The sequence below is a fragment of the Melanotaenia boesemani genome, chromosome 22 (genome assembly GCF_017639745.1).
Source record: "Melanotaenia boesemani isolate fMelBoe1 chromosome 22, fMelBoe1.pri, whole genome shotgun sequence".
Taxonomy (NCBI): domain Eukaryota; kingdom Metazoa; phylum Chordata; class Actinopteri; order Atheriniformes; family Melanotaeniidae; genus Melanotaenia; species Melanotaenia boesemani.
In genome coordinates, this window is record NC_055703.1 from 12,050,150 (window position 1) to 12,068,008 (window position 17,859).

Genomic DNA, 17,859 nt, shown 5'->3' on the forward strand with positions numbered 1-17,859 from the left:
AATTAAATGCAGATTAAAGGTTTGTCGGTCTGTCTCAATACAAATTAGGGGTTGTGTTCCATAAATATGTTATGTTTAAGTGTGCTCCTGCAATTGTGTGTCAGAGTAGTCAGCAACACGGGATAATCCTATCTCCCTTTCTCTACAACCTCTACACCAGCGACTTCAACTACTGCACAGAGACCTGCAACCTTCAAAAGTTGTCTGATGACTCTGCACTACTTGAATGCATCACAGAGGAAAATGAAGAGGAATACAGAACTGTGGTGGACAACTTTGTGACACGGTGCAATCCATCATCTGCTTAGCATGGCAAACAACAAAGAACTGCTTTGTGAGCATGAGGAGGATAAGACCACCAGTGGGACGCGCCATCATCGGCGTAGTAAATGTGGACACTTTGCAGGACTGGAAACACCCAGGAGTGTTTATGGGAAATAAACTGGATTTCTCAAAAAACACAGATACCACCTAGCATACAGGAAAGACCAGAGCAATTTTTATTTGCTATAACAGCTGAAATCCTTCACCATTTGCTGGGTGATGCTCAGGGTATTTTATGAGTCTGTAGTGATCAGTGTCATTCTGTCGTGTACTGCGAGCAAAGAGTGAGGGTGGCTGACACCAACAGACTCAGCAAACTTATCTGTTAAGCCAGTCATGTTCTGGTTGTGGACACCAGAATCAGCGAGTCCAATGCTGAACAAGTTAAGGACAAGTGAACAGCCCTTTACATTTTCACCACAATGTGCTGGACAACCTCAGAAGAGCATTCACCAAGAGACTGGTTCCCCCATGCTGCAAAACAAAGCTGCAAGAAATACTTTCCTTTGATCACAATAGCACCATTTTCTCCTTCTTACTTTAACTTTTATTTATTTTTTTCTTTTTGTATTTCATTATATGCAACTGTTTTAAGGAGCACTGTAATGCAGCAATGTACCTCTGGGATTAATAAAATGTTTCTAATTCTGAATATTATGTAGGAATTTGCACATATATAAACTTTGCACAAAAAGTAAGTAAATTTGTGGTGGTGGAGTATTTCTTTCTCATCACAATGCTTCTTGGCAATAAATCTAACACTGTTGGAAAGCATGTTTTCTTTCTTCCTTTTTAAATGAAAAATAAAACATATCAGCCTAATTTGTACATTTTTTCATAAAACATTTTTAATTGGAATGCGGCATTGCAATCAAACCCACCAAGCAATGGTTAACATTATTCAACATGTAAAAAAAAAAAAACAAAAAAACAAAAACACAGTGACTCAGTTGCAAATTTTTAGCAGTACATGACAGGTTAATGTCAACTGAAACACCAATGAGTAAACATGCGATCATTTACTTGTGCTTTAATTTAATAATGTCCATAAACCATAAAATACACTCTTGCTACTCGAGTCATCAATGGTGTCTGGAAACACCAAGCACATTGAAATAAAAAAAAAAAAAAAAAGCATTTTCTGTTTTGCATTGAATCTTGTCTCAATGATGCTTTTGGAACAATGCATAACAGTATTTTCTATTTACTGACATAATGCCATCATTACAATCATCAGCACAACGACTGACAAAGTTTAAGCAATAATAGAATAAAGACCACTACTTCAGTTTTCATCTTGGGATCCAGTGCTGAAACACCCAGCAGCACTAGAAGCAATACGGCTACTTCCTTTTTCGCATTTCAATAATTTTGTTTCTCATCTCAAACACAGCATTTTTATTTTGGTTGCAACTTATTAATCCTTTAACTGTCTCATGGTAGAAAACATCGACATACAACACAATGTTTTTATCCGGGGCTTTAATTGAGGCTACATGTCTGGCTTCATAAGCGTGGTGCATCAAGACCAGAATGACGGGTTTGTTACCTGGAGAGATAAGAGATGGAGGGGGAATATGAGAGAGAAATTTAGCTTATTAATGATCAGGATTTCTTCAACCATATAAAGCAAGGGTGTCCAGTTTTGGTCCTTAGGGGTCATTGTCCTTTAGATTTGAGATGTTTCCAACTTCAACACACCTCACTCACATTACAGGTCATTAACAGGTTTGAATATGAGGATCAGATGTGTTGAAACAGGGAAATATCTGAAACCTGAAGGACGGCAGCATTCAAGGACATCCCTGAAATAATATTCATTTATGTAAATAAACTGATTGATTTTAAAAAAAAAACTTAATATCATTACCATATTCCTAATACAAGAAATGGGAAAGTTGAAAACTTTCACTAGAAACATTCAATTTTCTCCTCAGAAAAGATAATCAAAAGCAGTATTTCTCTTACCGGGAACTTCCTTCATTGCTTCATTAACGTCTGTTCCGATACGAGAAACAACAGGACAGAAGACAATGATGATCTGGTAATCCTCACTGTTTTGGCTCACGTCCGCTTCAACAATTTTAAACTCTTGAATGGAGCTTTTAATTTCTCCCAGCAGCTGATGATGGGCATTAAATGTTTCACCGCTGACCACCATCTTGTACTTCAGTATTTCTGTATTTATCATAAGAATAAGAAAAAAATAAAAAATAAGCTACTGGCAAAGAGAGTTAACCCCACAACAGAGTAAAATCACAGTTTAAAGAAGTCAGTGATTAATAATGATTAACCTATAAACACTCAGTAAAATAATATGATTAAAGAAAAAGAAAAGTTTGAGTATTTTCAATAAAGTATAAGAAAGACTAATACTGCATTTTATAATATAAATAAAACTAAAAGAGACAAAATAGTAATTGAAAGTACAGACAACATTCATTATTTTTTTAATCAGCATATTCCAGTTCGGGATCATAAAGAAGCTGGAGCTCCACATGGAAAGGTCCCCGTGTGAACCCCTCCCCAGCTGAGGCTCAAACTAGCGACATTCTTGCTGTGAGCCAGCGGTGCTAACCACCACACCACTGTTCAACCCGCACAGACAACATGTTCAAGCAAATTAAAGTTATTTCTGCAGCTCTTAATATTTACAAATGAACTTTGACAGTTATAGGTCAGCATGGCCGTGTTAAGTGAAGGAAGGTGAATTTTACCTTGTGTGGTATGTAGACCAGAGAATCTTTTTCTTGCTGGCTCCAGTCCAACACTGGCTTTGTTATCCTTCAACCTTTTATACTCTGTCACATAAAATAGTAATGAGTACCTTCTGGACAAACTACATTTTAGATTTGACTAACTTAATTCATGAATTATTTTACAAGAGATCATTATATTAATGATATTAATAAATACAGTAACATTTTTAGAAAAGTTATCAGTAGTGAGTAAAAAAAAGTGAGATTTACCACGTTCTTCCTGTGAAGACACTGCACTGCTACCTAATGATAATAGCCTTGACAAAAAACCTGTCAGACAGCAGAAGCATAAATGTTTCAAGCTTTTCACAGAGCTCTCCAACAGTCTTCCTCAATAATGGATACAGCATTTTGGTTTTATGACAACAGGTAGATGAGCGAGTTTATGGAGAATAAATACATGAAGAACAGAAGGTTACGAGATTGGTGACTGTATTTGTTATTGTTAATAAATAAAGCACAAAATCCAAGACATAAAAGTAGCTAGAAAAGTGAAATGCTTAATAATAATAATAATAATAAAAGTGGACTAAAATAAATCTTGATTAACTCTGTGCCTTATCCAAAAGCTTTTCATTACCTCCAGAGCTTGATTGTTGCTCCATCTGTCTGTTGCTCGCTTCACCTCCTTTGTTACTCTGGCTCTTGTTTTCTTTATCTACTCCTGTTTATAAAGACATTACAAAACATCTTATTACATTTCTCCATTTGTCGTCTGTGGATGAGGCTGTATTATAATATTTATTTTTGTTTCATCTGTATGTACTGTTCTGGCTTTAAAAATATTTGAAGACAAATATGCTTTAAAATAACTAAGGATTAATAATATTGATAATACATTATTGTTTGCTCTGAAAACCATAATGAAGATTTGTGTTTAGCTTTGCACACTGTGTGTGTATTTCAAACTTAACATTTTTAATATTGAGCTTTTTGATGTTATTTTATTTTTGTTAATTCCTGTTTATTTTTTCTGCTGGACCATGAAAATTTCTCTACTCGAGAGAGTCTGTCTATCCTACACAGTTATAGTCACGTCTAAAGGTGTGCCTTAAAAACACTTGTATATATAAATGATCCATTTTTACAAAAATGTTGACCAACGAAGATTGACTGGATAAAAATTCCTTTTCTTCTTCACCAATCTGAGTTGAGATGAGGCAGCACGGCTCTGTTGCTATGGCATCATGAAACCACTTCCTGCCCAAGTCCTCCAGCCTAACCTGCACTGCCTTTCTTTAGAATGAAACCTTCTAATATCAGTGACACAATAGAGCTACTATTCAATATCAGAGATACTCAGCTTGGCCTGTGAACTCTCTCTTTCTATCTTATAATCGCATACATCTTGGCTATTGACTGAAGATGTGCATAAACGGAAAAGGCATGAATCTGACTCAGACTTGAACATTTACAAGGATGGAACTTGCTTTTCTTTGCTATATGAAAGGGCATCCAAATAGCATTGAGGTTGAGTTGAGCATTGAGGTTAAAAAAACACAATAGTGAGATTTACCTTGTGCTCTGTTTGGTTGGATATAAGCTGAAGTGTTGGTCTCCATCTCCATTTGAGCACATGGAAATGAGTTGCTTGTACCTGGCAAAATGCCTGTTTGATAAAAATACATGATGGTGTCACATTATTCTTTTCTCCTTCCCCCGCTCCTTGCTGTCATTTAAAACCCACTAAATTTATAATTTGTCCCTCTGTATCTATAACAACAATTCACCTCACTTGCAAGTTACTTTGGATAGAAGGTTTTGCTAAATTAATGTAATGTCATAAATGCATAATTGGAAAAGATTTGTTTTTAAATATTTCTACTGTCTTGAAATCTTGGCACTTGCTCCTCAGAAAACTTCAAACACTTGACTATACAGTATATAAGCAATATTATTGTTAAAATACTGTAAAACTTCATTACAACCTCTGTCAGGTTTCTGGTCTGGCTGACATTTGATGGTATTCTCCACCACTTTAATCTGATCTTCAAGGAAACTCAGCAACTTTTCCACTTCACATGCCTTCTGGGTGGGGAGGTGGTCAGCCAAGGTCTTACTGCAGGAATGAGCATCTGGATAGAAAACAGTGTGTTAGAAACTGCACGAACAACTGAAAAGTGAGATCGATACAAAGTTCCATAGAGTCCACACCACAACAGCCAGATTCCTCAACAGCTTCTTTCCCCAAGCCATCAGGAACTCTCGGACTAACATTTCTGACCTGCACTGTAACAGTGAATAATGCTGCATGACAACAAACTTAAGTCTATATGTTTTATTCACTTAAGTGACCAACAAAATTTCCTCGTTCAGATCAGCACACAATGAAAAAGTAAAGACTATACCTTTATATATATATATATATATATATATATATATATATATATATACCTTCATATATGTATGTATATATATATTTATATATATATATATACCTTCATATATGTATGTATATATATATATATATATATATATATATATATATACCTTCATATATGTATGTACATATACCTTCATATATGTATGTATATATATATATATATATATATATATATATATATATATATATATATATATTTACAAAAAGTAAAAGTAACTGCAGTGTAGCATTTACATACCCCTGGGATTTCCATCTGGAAGGAATGGTTTAGGTTCTTTTGGGGACACAAAAGTTGGTTTCTGAAACAAACAATACAAAGGAAATTTTATATATATATATATATATATATATATATATATATATATATATATATATATATATATATATATATATATATATATACATATATACACACACACACATATATACACACACACACACCTCTGTGTGTATTATTTTAAAGATGGTCCTTCTCAGGTAGAGTTTCTCTACTCCAGGAAACATCTCATGCAGATCTTGTCGAGACAGTGACTGGATCTCTGAATCAGTGCAGATTTCTGCTTCTGAGGAATCAGACAGAGGTCGATTTGAATAATAACACAAGCAAGACGAACCGGATGTCACTTAAAATGAACATTTTAACACTCATCTCATCTTTGAGCACATTAGATAAAGACAACTAAGGTTTTTTTTTATTTATTTTTTGCACTAGAACCACACAGGTCTGTCAGTTTGTCAACCATTAGTCCCACTCACCTCTCAGTACGTGAACAGCTTCAGGGTCAATTTTGTGTATCTTCTTCAGCAAAGCACACATTTCATCTGCAGACATGATGGCAGAAAGCAACAAGTCACAAAAGTTCTTTATTTATAATAATATTTTTTCTAATAATGCAGTATGACTCTTCTGGCTCTTGTGTATTACATATTATTGTTAAAATACAGTAAAACTTCAACCTCCGTCAGGCTGCTGGTCTGGCTGAGCTTTGATGGTATTCTCCACCACTTTAATATAGGCTTCATTGAAACTTGGCCACTTTTCCACTTCATCCTTCCAGGCCTTCAAGATGGGGAGGTGGTCAACCAAGGTCTTACTGCCAGGATGAACATCTGGATGCAAAGTAGTGTGTTAGAAACTGCATGAACAAGAGTAAAGTGAAATCTATACAGTTTTTAACACTTGAGGGACAAACAATATTGCTTCTTTCTGATCAGTCCACAATGAAAAAGTAAAGCACACATTTCACCTGCAGACATGTCGGCAAAGAGCAAGAAATGCCAAATCTTTTTTTTTATTTAAAGTAATCAATACAATTTTTTCTAATAACACAGTATATCTCTTCTGTCCCCTATGTTGTTGAACTGAGATGATTTTTTTAAAGCCTTGTTGACTCTGTTATAACCTCTGTCAGCTTTCTGGCCTGGTTGAGTGTGGGTGAGGTTCTCCACCAGATTAACATGAGCATCAAGGAAACGTTGCAACTTTTCCATTTTATCCTTCCAGGCTTTCAAGATGGGGAGGTGGTCTGCCAAGGTCTTACTGCTGGATAGAGCATCTAGATGGAGAGTAGTGGGTTACAAACTCCATAAACATCTGAAAAGTGAGAACTATATACAAAGTGTTTCAAAAACTTAAGTGACCAGCAATATTGCTCAATTTACTTCAGTCCTATATGAAAACATGAATAATATGCCTTTATTAGTTTTTTCTTTTAAGTGAAAGTGCAATCTATCCTTTACCCCAGATATCTCCATCTGGGACGAATGATTTCTGGTCTTGTAGGGTCACATTTATCGGCTCCTGAAACAAACAAATAGTACTTTATTAAAACTGTCACTTTAGTTACTATTCACATTAGGCTCTATCTATCTGTCTATCTATACACGTGGACAAAATTGTTGGTACCCTTCGGTTAACACTTTATATTTTGTTGCACAATCTTTTGAGGCAATCACTGCAATCAAATGATTCCTGTAACTGTCAATGAGACTTCTGCACCTCTCAGCAGGCATTTTGACCCACTCCTCATAAGCAAACTGCTCCAGTTGTCTCAGGTTTGAAGGGAGCCTTTTCCAGACGGCATGTTTCAACTCCTTCTAAAGATGCTCAATAGGATTTAGGTCAGGGGTGATAGAAGGCCACTTTAGAATAGTCCAATGTTTTCCTCTTAGCCATTCTTGGGTGTTTTTAGCTGTGTTTTGGGTCATTGTCCAATTGCAAGACCCATGACTGAGACCAAGCTTTCTGACACTGGCCAGCACATTTCCCTCTAGAATCCCTTGATAGTCTTGAGATTTCATTGTACCTGCACAGATTCAAGACACCCTATCCCAGATGCAGCAAAGCAGCCCTAAAACATAACAGAGCCTCCTCCATGTTTTACAGTAGGGACAGTGTTCTTTTCTTCATATGCTTTATTTTTCCATCTGTAAGCATAGAGCTGATCTGTCTTGGCAAAAAGTTCCATTTTTGTCTCATCTGCCCATAGGACATTCTCGTAGAAGCTATGTGGCTTGTCAACAAGTAGTTTGGCAAATTCCAATCTGGTTTTTATTTTTTCTTTTCAACAATGGTGTCCTCGTCTCTCATTAAGTCCACTTCAGCTCAAACAGTGACGGATGGTGAGATCTGACACTGATTTTTCTTGAGCTTGAAGTTCACCTTTAATCTCTTTAGAAGTTTTTTTGGGCTCTTTTGTTACCGTTCGTATTATCTGTCTCTTTGATTTGTCATCAATTTTCCTCCTGCAGCCACGTCCAGGGAGGTTGGCTACAGTCCCATGGATCTTAAATTTGTGAATAATATGTGCAACTGTAGTCACAGGAACATCAAGCTGCTTGGAGATGGTCTTATAGCCTTTACCTTTAACATGCTTATCTATAATTTTCTTTCTAATCTCCTGAGACAACTCTTTCTTTTGCTTCCGCTGGTCCATGTTAAGTGTTCACACCATGTCACCAAACAGCACAGTGACTACCTGTACCCCTATAAATAGGCCCACTGACTGATTACAAGATTGTAGACACCTGTGATGCTAATTAGTGAACACACCTTGGATTAACATGTCCCTTTGGTCACATTATTTTTAGTCTTTTCTAGGGGTATCATAATTTTTGTCCATGCCTGTTTCATGAGTTTATTTTTTTAAATAATTCTGTTGAAGCATGGTTGAAAATCAATGTCTGACTTTCATTGGTTAAATTTCATAGAATTTTTATTTATTATTACTTTTGTCAGATTCAAGTCATCTATCTCTCTATCTATCTATCTATCTATCTATCTATCTATCTATCTATCTATCTATCTATCTATCTATCTATCTATCTATCTAAGTCCTGTTTATAATTGTAACTCACCCGTTTTTGTATTATTTCAGAGATAGTCACTCTTAGTTTAAGTTGATTAACTCCAGGAAACAGCTCATAGAGATCTTCTTCAGACAAGGACTGGATTTCTGAATCTGTGCAGATGTCTGCCCCTGGGGAATCAGAGGTTTATTAAAATGCTAAAAACAAGTAAGATTGTCCCAATGTCATTCAAAAGGACAGGTTAATAATGGCATGGGCTTGAAAACAGTGCGGCCACATTCCAAAAATAAAAACAAATAAACAAAAATATACATAGTTTCTTAGACGGAAAACAGCTCTGTCATTTAAAAACAACAAAGTTAGTTGAACAAAATGTTACAATGTGCACATAACATTAAAACTATTAAAACAAATATATGAAATATATTGTTAAATTAAATAAAATAATTAAAATAAATAAAAATACAAGTGTTACTTACGTCCCAGTATAAAGGCGGCATCCTGATTAAAAATCTGTATTTCCTCCAGTAAACCACACATTTCACCAGCAGACATGTCGGCACAGGGCGACAAGACGACGGACTTTTCTCTTTTTCTTTCTTTCTTTCTTTCGTTCTTTCTTTCTTTCTTCTTATTTATCGAGTCTATTTTTGTTGATAATGCAGTATAACGCGATGTCCTCTGTATTGCTGGATCGCAATGTTTCGTAAAAACCCTGGCTGACAAATCACTGTGACAACTCAGCATAAAACTGCAAGATGGATAGCAAATGGTAAAATATAAATAAAAAGAACTTGCATTCAAATGTCAGATAAACTAGGATAATACAAAAGCAGCAGATTAAGTTTGTGCTGATCAGGTTAAAATATAATATCTGAAATACACAACTTGTCGTGTTACTAATTCATGTAAACATCTTTACTCACCCTTTTTAGTAAACAGAAACCGAAAGGAGCAGCGCTACCACGTGATAGTCACGTGACAGTAGCTTCAAAATCCTCATTGGATGTTAGACTGGCGATTTAAATTTTTTTTCTTCTTCTTTTAGTTTTTTCTTTCTTTGTATTTTTTATATAAAAAAAAATAATTTAAAAAGCCAAGATGCAGGAAGATTTTGCCCACAAAAATGATAAGCGCTGTCACTGAAATATTTTTTGGTAATTCCACCAAAGTGAAATTTGTTTTATTCTTATGTAAACCTTAGAAATGAACATGTATGTTTCTGATCTGAATTGAATTTAGCTAATAGCAACATTTATCTTCTAAACATGATGTATTCCCATTAAAATTTAATGTGTCTCTGTTCATTTTATTCTATACTCTTTTTGGTATATTGACAGCACAAACACTAAATGTTTTTAAAAGCATTTATTTTCATATCAAGCTGTATATTTTCTTAAAGGCAAAGTATGGGAAATAACAATCAATCAAATTGGTATTTTCTCAGTAAAGCAAACAGAAATGTAAAAAATAAACAGATATATGTTATTGTTGAAATAACAAATCAACAAGCAAAACATTGATAGAAAGTTAAAAATATTTATATCTATATTACCTGACTGAACAAAGAAAGTAACACAAGTTTCTTCTTTGTCTTACAAGGAAAAATAACATTGTTCCCAAAAATAGAGCTGGCCCTTCTACTCACCACCCTCCCATACACTTTTACTTTCACTGTTACTACTACTAGTACTACTGCTGCTGCTGCTGCTACTGCTAAACAATCTGAAACCAAACTCACTGCCAGCATTTACATCACCAGCAATATTATCATTCCTATTATATTCACCATTTAAACCCCATTTATTTATTGGAATACTGAATTCCAGTAATTTGTCTTTTATCTGAGAGACAGCGACTGAATTCTCTCGACATCTCAGCAATCCATGCGCTGCCTCGTGGTAGAAAAGACTGACATACAACACAATATTTGAGTAATCAGACCTAGGCTTCATTGACACTGTGTGCTTGACTTTGTGTGTGTGGTGCATCAGCACCAGAATAGTGGGTACGTCATCTGTGAAGCAAACAAGAAGGTGGGGTGTGACATGGTCAGGGTGGAGAACTTTGTACCTTGTGCAGGAAGTAGTGACAACAAGCTGCATAAGAAAGCTGAAGACGTAAACTAAAGACTGATTTGCAAATTGACTGAAAAGTGGGCTGAAAAAAATCTTACCTGTTACATTAGTCATGGCTTCATCAATGTCTGTCCCGGTGTGTGAACTGATTTGGCAGAAGACGATGATTATCTGACCATCCTGGCTGCATGAAATGAGCTGGACTCGGTCCTGAACTTGAGCCTGCACCTTGGCCATCAACTGAAGATGTGCATCAAAGGTTTTACCACTGACCACCATCTGGTACATCACTGTGGCACAGAGAAATGGGCACATCTAACTCAGATTTAAACATTTACAAGAAATGACATCATAATTTACTTTTATGTGAGAGTCACAAAAGTGAGACTTACCATGTGCTCCATATGGATGGATATCAGCTGGGATGTTGTTTTGCTCTACAGGAGCACAGGGGCCTGAGGCGCTTGTGCCTGGAAAACCACCTGTTAGTTTACAAGGACAATTTGGTGTCACAGTTTGCCACGACATTATTCTTCTCTTCTTTTCTCACTCTCATCCCCCTGTCAGACCTGTTCACAGTTCATAATTTTTCCATCTGGCATTTATAAACCCAGTCCACCTCACAGTAGCCACACCATCGCTGTACTTATGCTCCTGCTCTCCCACGTATGTAACACTGCCTCATTTTGGGCCATTTTATTTTTTTTATTCGTTTATTTTAAATTTGCTATTTTCTGTCTTCCCACCTTATCCTGTCACATTGCAAGAATCCTTTGTGTGAAACTATGAACTAATTGGAGCAAGGTAGTTACCCTGTAACCACGGTGTCGGTCTATGATGTAGCATAATATTTTAAACTTCACACCTTTGTCTGTGTGACTACGATGAAATAAAAACACATTTTGTTCCTAAAAAGAAACAATTTCTTTTGAATGTTGTAAATAAGCACATTTTAACCACTAAATGCAGTTACGTGTGCTTCCATAAATTATATATTTTCATATTTTAGTAAATCTACACTTCAAAAATCCTGCTTTTGGTTTGTTCCTGTGGAGAATTCTGTGTATATTTGGGAGAAATTTATCAGCTGAATTTACTTCCATAATATTATGGATGATTAAAAATGTGAATAATTTCTGAAAACTGTTGGATTTATGAGAAGGACCAGAAGAATATTGTCCACACATCTGAGGTGGAAGCATCAGAGGCTTTTGAGAAACAGCCAGACACAGTAAACATGAAATCTGGAATTCACAACAAATCAGTGTCCTGACCTCTTTCAGGTTCCTGGTCTGGTTGAACTTGACTAATGTCCTCCAGAAGACCAATATGAGCTTCGAGGAAACTCTGAACATTATTTACTTGAGTCCTCAGGTCCTTCAGGACATGAAGGTAGTCAACCAAGACTCCATTTCTAGATAGAGCATCTGGAAAAACCGTATATAATTGCATGTTGAGATACATGAAAGAAACTGAAGATAACTTAAGTGCTTTGAAACGTTTTTTAGTAAAGAGTACCTCTGAGAGAGTCATGTGGAATGAAACCTTTGAGCTCTTTCAGGATCACATCAATTGGTTTCTGTGTGAATAAAACAAAAACAGAGAAAAAATCCAGATCAAATTTGGATGGATGTCAGGATATACATATTATGCAAAGATCTTAGCAACCCACCCATTTTTATCTTTTGCTTTCAAGACAAAGACCTTCTTTTAATGATCTTTTAAAGTGGCTAATAAGTTTTTTATTTGGTTGTTTAGTCATTTAATGCTGACCTAAGAACCATTTTAAAATAAAAAAAGGCACCTAAGTAATGGGATGAACCAGTGTTGTGGCCACACATACAGAAAACTTGTGTTTTTAGGCACTTTGTGAAAATATTGTTGCAAAGACAAACTATTTGTTCAATTTCTTTAGTTGCATCTTCAAAAACAACTAAATTAATACAGCTTGAGAGGGACAAAAATATGTTTGGACAAACAAGGTGATTCCCAAAGATATATTTATCAAATTGTCAAAGCAAGGCCTGTGTCTGAAAAGAAATTGATGAGACTGGACCAGTGGAGAAGAAAAGAGCTGTTAGGTTTAGAAAGTAATCTACAACAAATAAATGGTGCATGAAAGTGGTGTCCTTAAGAAACAGGAAATAAATCAAATAAAAATTATCTCAATGGAAAGGAAACCCGAAACAGTGAGAAAAGGAAAGTATTCCTAAAAAACACAAGGGCTGCACTGAAAATCAGTGGCAACAGGTATTATAAAATAATGAATGCACCCCGGAGTCAGGTCTCAACATTATGAGCAGAAACGGTGGACACCATCCAAAGAAGAAGTTTGAAGAAAACTTGTTTAAGTTTCAAGATGTATTAAAGAAGGCATAATAATGTTTATACTAAATACTGACTTCCAAGCTGATTAGAATGATAAAAACTCTACGTTTCCCTCATATACTGTGTTGTTAATCATGGTTTAATCACTAATTTCTCCTCTACATACAGAAATGAGGGGTGTCATATGACTTTTGCACAGTTGTACATAGGACAGACTCACCGGTTTCTGTATTATTCCAAAGATTGTCTTTCTCAGTTTCAGTTTTTCAGGTCCAGGAAACAACTCATGCAGGTCTTCCCTAGTCAGTGACTGGATCTCTGAATCTGTACAAAAATCTGCTCCTGCGAGACAAGTGGTGTTGGCAGCTAAGAATTGAATACACACCTGTGCTTGCAAACACAGACACATACTGTAACTGTATCTACAGTTTATTTATGTGGGTCAGTCAGTTTCTCTGAAAGCACTTACGTTCTAGCACAGAAGCAGCTGCTGAGTTTGTGTGCCTTATTTTCCTCAGCAAAACAGACATGACTTCACCTGGAGACAAAAAGTTTTATGGGATTCAAAAAGGATGAGTTCTAATAGTTTCTCTGTTTTCTGTTTCTGGGGTGATTTGTGATACTTTTTTGAAAGAAACCCTGATATGTGAATAATCTGAAAAAGCATAAGAAAAGAAAAAAAAAAACAGTCTAAACTGACAGAAGAGCATAACAGACTTACACAATGTTCCTCAAGCCAGTTGTGGACACTTTGACCTACTTACAGTCTATATTTATAAAGTTGTTACTCACCGTTTCCCGTTTACTGAACATGAAAAAGACGCAGAGTGGGGATGCCTTCACATCATGACGTAGCCACTTCTTCTAATGACGGCTGGTTGGAAGAACAGATGGTGCCTCTGTAGCCCTGCCTCTTGTCCACACTTTTTTTTAAAGGAAATATGTTTCCAACACCAACAGAGTGTGTGTCTGTTAGGACATGAAGTTGTTCCCCGTGTAATATAACACCATTAAATATATTCAATGTATTTTTCTCTATCATATTTAAAACGAAATGAACACATTTCTATGAACATTCCACCTATACTAGAGCATAATCAAAATAATGTGTATTAAACTAACTTATAAAGATTATAATTTGTGTCAGACTTTATAGAAAAAAAAACATACATTTTTACAAAAAACAAAACAACAACAACAACAAACCTTTACATAACACAGACTCTTTACTTCTGTTGTGTCCCTCCGACCTTCATGCTAGGTCCTGCAGCTCTTCATCGTGGGCTAAATGTGGCAGAAGGTCTCAGTGACACGGTCTCATGGCAGAGCACAGCATGTTCACATGGCAAAGCCAGCAGGGTGCAGCACTGTTCAGCTTTTATGACCAGCCTGCCTGCTCAGTTACCTACTCTTAGTGTCAGGCACACAGTGTCATCTGTTTATGTTGAACACGGTGTGATTATGGATATTTTGGATGTAACCAAATGCCAAAGGTCCTTAAAAAAGTCTTCACTCACAATAAATGGCTTTGATAGGGCCTTTACACCATCTGTATGCTACTTACAGGCTTGTTGGAACACCTCAGGGAAAATCTGCTCTTCACAAAGAGTGACTAACAGTGTTGGGTTGTGTGTTTGGGTATTTTCAGACAGCTGATAAATGAAGAGAATTAAAGAGACTACCTGAACCAAGAAGATGAGGTTCTGTTGAATATAGATGGTGTTAATATTGAGTGACTGAGTTTAGGTTTTTAGGAGTGATAATAGATGACAAACTGACATGGAAATCTCATATAGCTTATAATAAAATGAAAATGTTAAAGAATATATATGTTTTGAACAAAGCAAAGTATGTGTTGAATGTATTAAGGATTTTGTACTGTTCACTTATTTTGCCATATTTAAGTTATTGTGTGGAAGTGTGGGGTAATACATATGCAAGCAATATAAAGCCATTGTTTCTTTTACAATAAAAGCAATAAGAATTATTCATAAAGTCGACTCAAGAGAGCATACCAACAAACTGTTTATGAAGTCAAGACTTATGAAACTTAGAGATTTAGTTGAGTTACAAACATTATTAGTTATATATAAGGCAAGAAGCAAAGTATTACTGAAAAGTTTGCAGAAGTTGTTTGTTTTTATTTCAGAAGTCCAGGATAATAGAAGAAATTTCATTTTAAACACCAGTTTGCAAGGACATCTTTAAAAGAGATCTGTATTTCAATATGTGGTGTTAAATTGTGGAATCATTACACATTGAATTAAAGATGTGTGTAAATATCTTTCAGTTTAAAACTATGTATAAAAATAGAATATTTAGTTTGTATGAACTCAAATAATGGAAATTGTGTGGACTGTAATGTGTATGTTAAGGATTTTTCTGTATTGATTTGTTGATTTTCATGTAATTAGCTGACAGAACATTTATATGTGATCTGCTCCTTTTCTATCATGGTGGTGCAACAAGAAGTGTTTTGATGTTGTTGTTCTCTTATAGTTTGATGTTGTGCATAGCCATGTGTGCTATAAATAAATGAAATGAAATGAAAATAGATAGTTTTTAAATACTTTTCTGCAGCCTTTAATATTATACAAGTAAACATTTTAGTGTATAAAATGATTTAAATCCTGACTTAAATCATTAATGTGTCAGCTTACAGATGAAAAGGACTCCAGCTGACCTGTTGGGAGAAGTGGGACAAGTTTTTTTTTTTATTTTTTTTTTACACTTTACAGTGATGGCTATCATAGCTTTAATGTCTTGCTAAGTGGCTCCAGCAACTCTGAGCTGCACCAATAAGATATTTGAGTGGGGGTAATTTAATCTTCACATTAAACAGAAATGAAACTGAAGATAATGTATTTGGGCTCTCTAAGTCCTTGTAGTTATTTATAATGAGGAAATCAGGCAGGTGTTCTCATATAAACACTAGGGTGTAATAATAAACCATCTGTTATCCTGGAAATGAAACTGGAGCTGCAAGAGAGCAAAGTATAGAATTTACTTCCTTTGCTGACACCTTTGGTCTTTTTAGATGAGTAAATAGATTTAAAGAGTTTCTACACGTGGTGTTTTCTCACTGTTTTGTGTTTTTACTTTTATGTATACTATTGATATTTGTTTTCTCTTTGCAATGTTGCTATTGCTGCAATACATAAAGAGTGTTATATTCCTCTGACAGTAAAATATCATCAACATCAGGGTGTTGGTCTGTTGATACACGAGTTATGTGCAGCTGTTTGAAAGTGAGTTTCCTGTCTGTAGACAGCAGTGTTCTCCTTCTGTGTCAGACTTTCTGCAGGGGGGCGAGACAGCTCCTTGTGGCTACACTCAGACTCCCTCATGGAGCCTTTGATGGAAGAATAAAGCAGAGTTTTGTGTGTGCATGACTGTAACACAACACTCTCCATGCAATGACATTCAAAGGCTCCCACTACAACAGCTTAACATCAGCTGAGATGTCTTTGACTCTCATCTCAAAGCCTCTTCTGTAACACGTTTGAAGAGAGCTCAGACGTTAATTAAGCTTTAATTCGGTGTGTACAGCTGTAGTGTTGCGATATATTTCTGTCTTTTTGGCTGCAGTGAATGAATGAATGCAAACCTTAATTTACATTTAAGTAAGAAGCAGTTCCAGTGAGTATTACTTTTTTGTAGAAGCAGTGGCTAACTTTGGCCAGAAGATGGTAATCAGGTATCAGAAGTATCTGTACATGAGTCAGTAAATGCATTAACCTTAAAAGAGAAGTTGAAGGTCTGATTTGGCTTCTGGCCACTTCTACATAATGCCAAGTCTGCAGTGCTTCAGAGAATCTGAGACAGAGCCAACAGATAATGCAAGCTGATGTCTCAGTCTTACTTGCTGGTCTTATTTATGACAATAAAGGTAATATCAAAGCTATTTGATTACCAATACAGGCAAAGATTTATTTTACAGAAGTTGCCATCAACAAATTATAATAAAACACAGTAAAAATGTGTGACATCAATAGGTAAAAACAAGGTAAAATGGTAAAAACAACAATTTGAGTGGCTCATGAAGCCTGGATTATTTCTCAAACTCCTCTTATGGGTCAAAGATACTGCATATACCAAAGCTTTGAAGAGCTTTCAGAGTAATGAGTCAGTCAAAAAACAGTGTATGAAGGCTAAAATAGGTCAGAATCTGCCTCATCCAGGTTCAAAGCCTCTCTCTGCTGAAGCCAGCCTATAGAATTATAGCTAAAGCAAGCAAATGTAATTACGATGATCATGACTGTACGAGCGAAAAACGACTTTCTACGACTCTAAAATGGATCAAATTTTTGGACAGGAAAATAAAGTTGTACAAGTTTAGTGGTGCTGCTCAAACTCTAAATTCTTATTGAATATTGTATCAAAACTTCAGGGCAAAGATTAGCTGATTTATCTGCTCCATAAACCCAAACAGTCAGTGGACACTGGGATGCAGCTGAAGCTTTCAGCTCGATAACATGATTTGCTTTCCTTAATATCATCAGGTACAGATGGATTATAAAACAAAATGCCTGAGGACACAAAAATATAAAAAGCTCCTGACTTTTTCTCGAGAGCAGAACATTCAGTAAGAGAATCAAACCAATCACAAACAGTGCAGTTTTGATTTATAGCTTTCTACAGATGTCTTACAGATTTCTGTGTATCTTGATTGTTTTGT

The 17,859-nt window shown here is 35.7% G+C and overlaps 2 protein-coding genes across 3 annotated transcripts; both read right to left on the reverse strand.

The window, feature by feature from the left end:
• Positions 1 to 869: 869 nt before the first annotated feature.
• On the reverse strand, positions 870 to 9,742 carry LOC121634025. Its single transcript, XM_041976416.1, has 16 exons — positions 9,702 to 9,742; positions 9,255 to 9,526; positions 8,824 to 8,945; positions 7,207 to 7,267; positions 6,870 to 7,022; positions 6,424 to 6,576; positions 6,223 to 6,288; positions 5,908 to 6,029; positions 5,705 to 5,765; positions 5,012 to 5,158; positions 4,600 to 4,692; positions 3,664 to 3,747; positions 3,294 to 3,353; positions 3,042 to 3,125; positions 2,293 to 2,502; positions 870 to 1,873 (listed from the first exon to the last, which is right to left on the reverse strand). The coding sequence occupies exons 2-16, from the start codon at positions 9,520 to 9,522 to the stop codon at positions 1,668 to 1,670; spliced, it is 1,890 nt and encodes a 629-aa protein (XP_041832350.1). The 5' UTR covers positions 9,523 to 9,526; positions 9,702 to 9,742; the 3' UTR covers positions 870 to 1,667.
• Positions 9,743 to 10,270: 528 nt separating this feature from the next.
• On the reverse strand, positions 10,271 to 14,463 carry LOC121634027. Of its 2 annotated transcripts, none has more exons than XM_041976418.1 (9): positions 14,388 to 14,463; positions 13,974 to 14,104; positions 13,651 to 13,719; positions 13,402 to 13,523; positions 12,372 to 12,432; positions 12,128 to 12,280; positions 11,246 to 11,323; positions 10,952 to 11,143; positions 10,271 to 10,792 (listed from the first exon to the last, which is right to left on the reverse strand). In XM_041976418.1, the coding sequence occupies exons 3-9, from the start codon at positions 13,709 to 13,711 to the stop codon at positions 10,416 to 10,418; spliced, it is 1,044 nt and encodes a 347-aa protein (XP_041832352.1). In that variant the 5' UTR covers positions 13,712 to 13,719; positions 13,974 to 14,104; positions 14,388 to 14,463; the 3' UTR covers positions 10,271 to 10,415. The 2 variants fall into 2 exon arrangements, with proteins under 2 accessions (XP_041832352.1, XP_041832351.1); XM_041976417.1 differs by having other exon boundaries at positions 11,246 to 11,335.
• Positions 14,464 to 17,859: the final 3,396 nt, after the last annotated feature.

Coding starts and splice junctions, on each gene's coding strand:
- LOC121634025 (XM_041976416.1), bottom strand. CDS start 9,522: ATGCTGAGTTGTCACAGTGATTTGTCAGCCAGGGTTTTTACGAAACAT. Junction 8,946..9,254: donor TGCCGCCTTTATACTGGGAC/GTAAGTAACACT, acceptor CTGATTCCCCAG/GGGCAGACATCTGCACAGAT. Junction 1,874..2,292: donor AGCAATGAAGGAAGTTCCCG/GTAAGAGAAATA, acceptor TTATCTCTCCAG/GTAACAAACCCGTCATTCTG.
- LOC121634027 (XM_041976417.1), bottom strand. CDS start 13,711: ATGTCTGTTTTGCTGAGGAAAATAAGGCACACAAACTCAGCAGCTGCT. Junction 12,433..13,401: donor TTGGAATAATACAGAAACCG/GTGAGTCTGTCC, acceptor TTATTCACACAG/AAACCAATTGATGTGATCCT. Junction 10,793..10,951: donor AGCCATGACTAATGTAACAG/GTAAGATTTTTT, acceptor TTTGCTTCACAG/ATGACGTACCCACTATTCTG.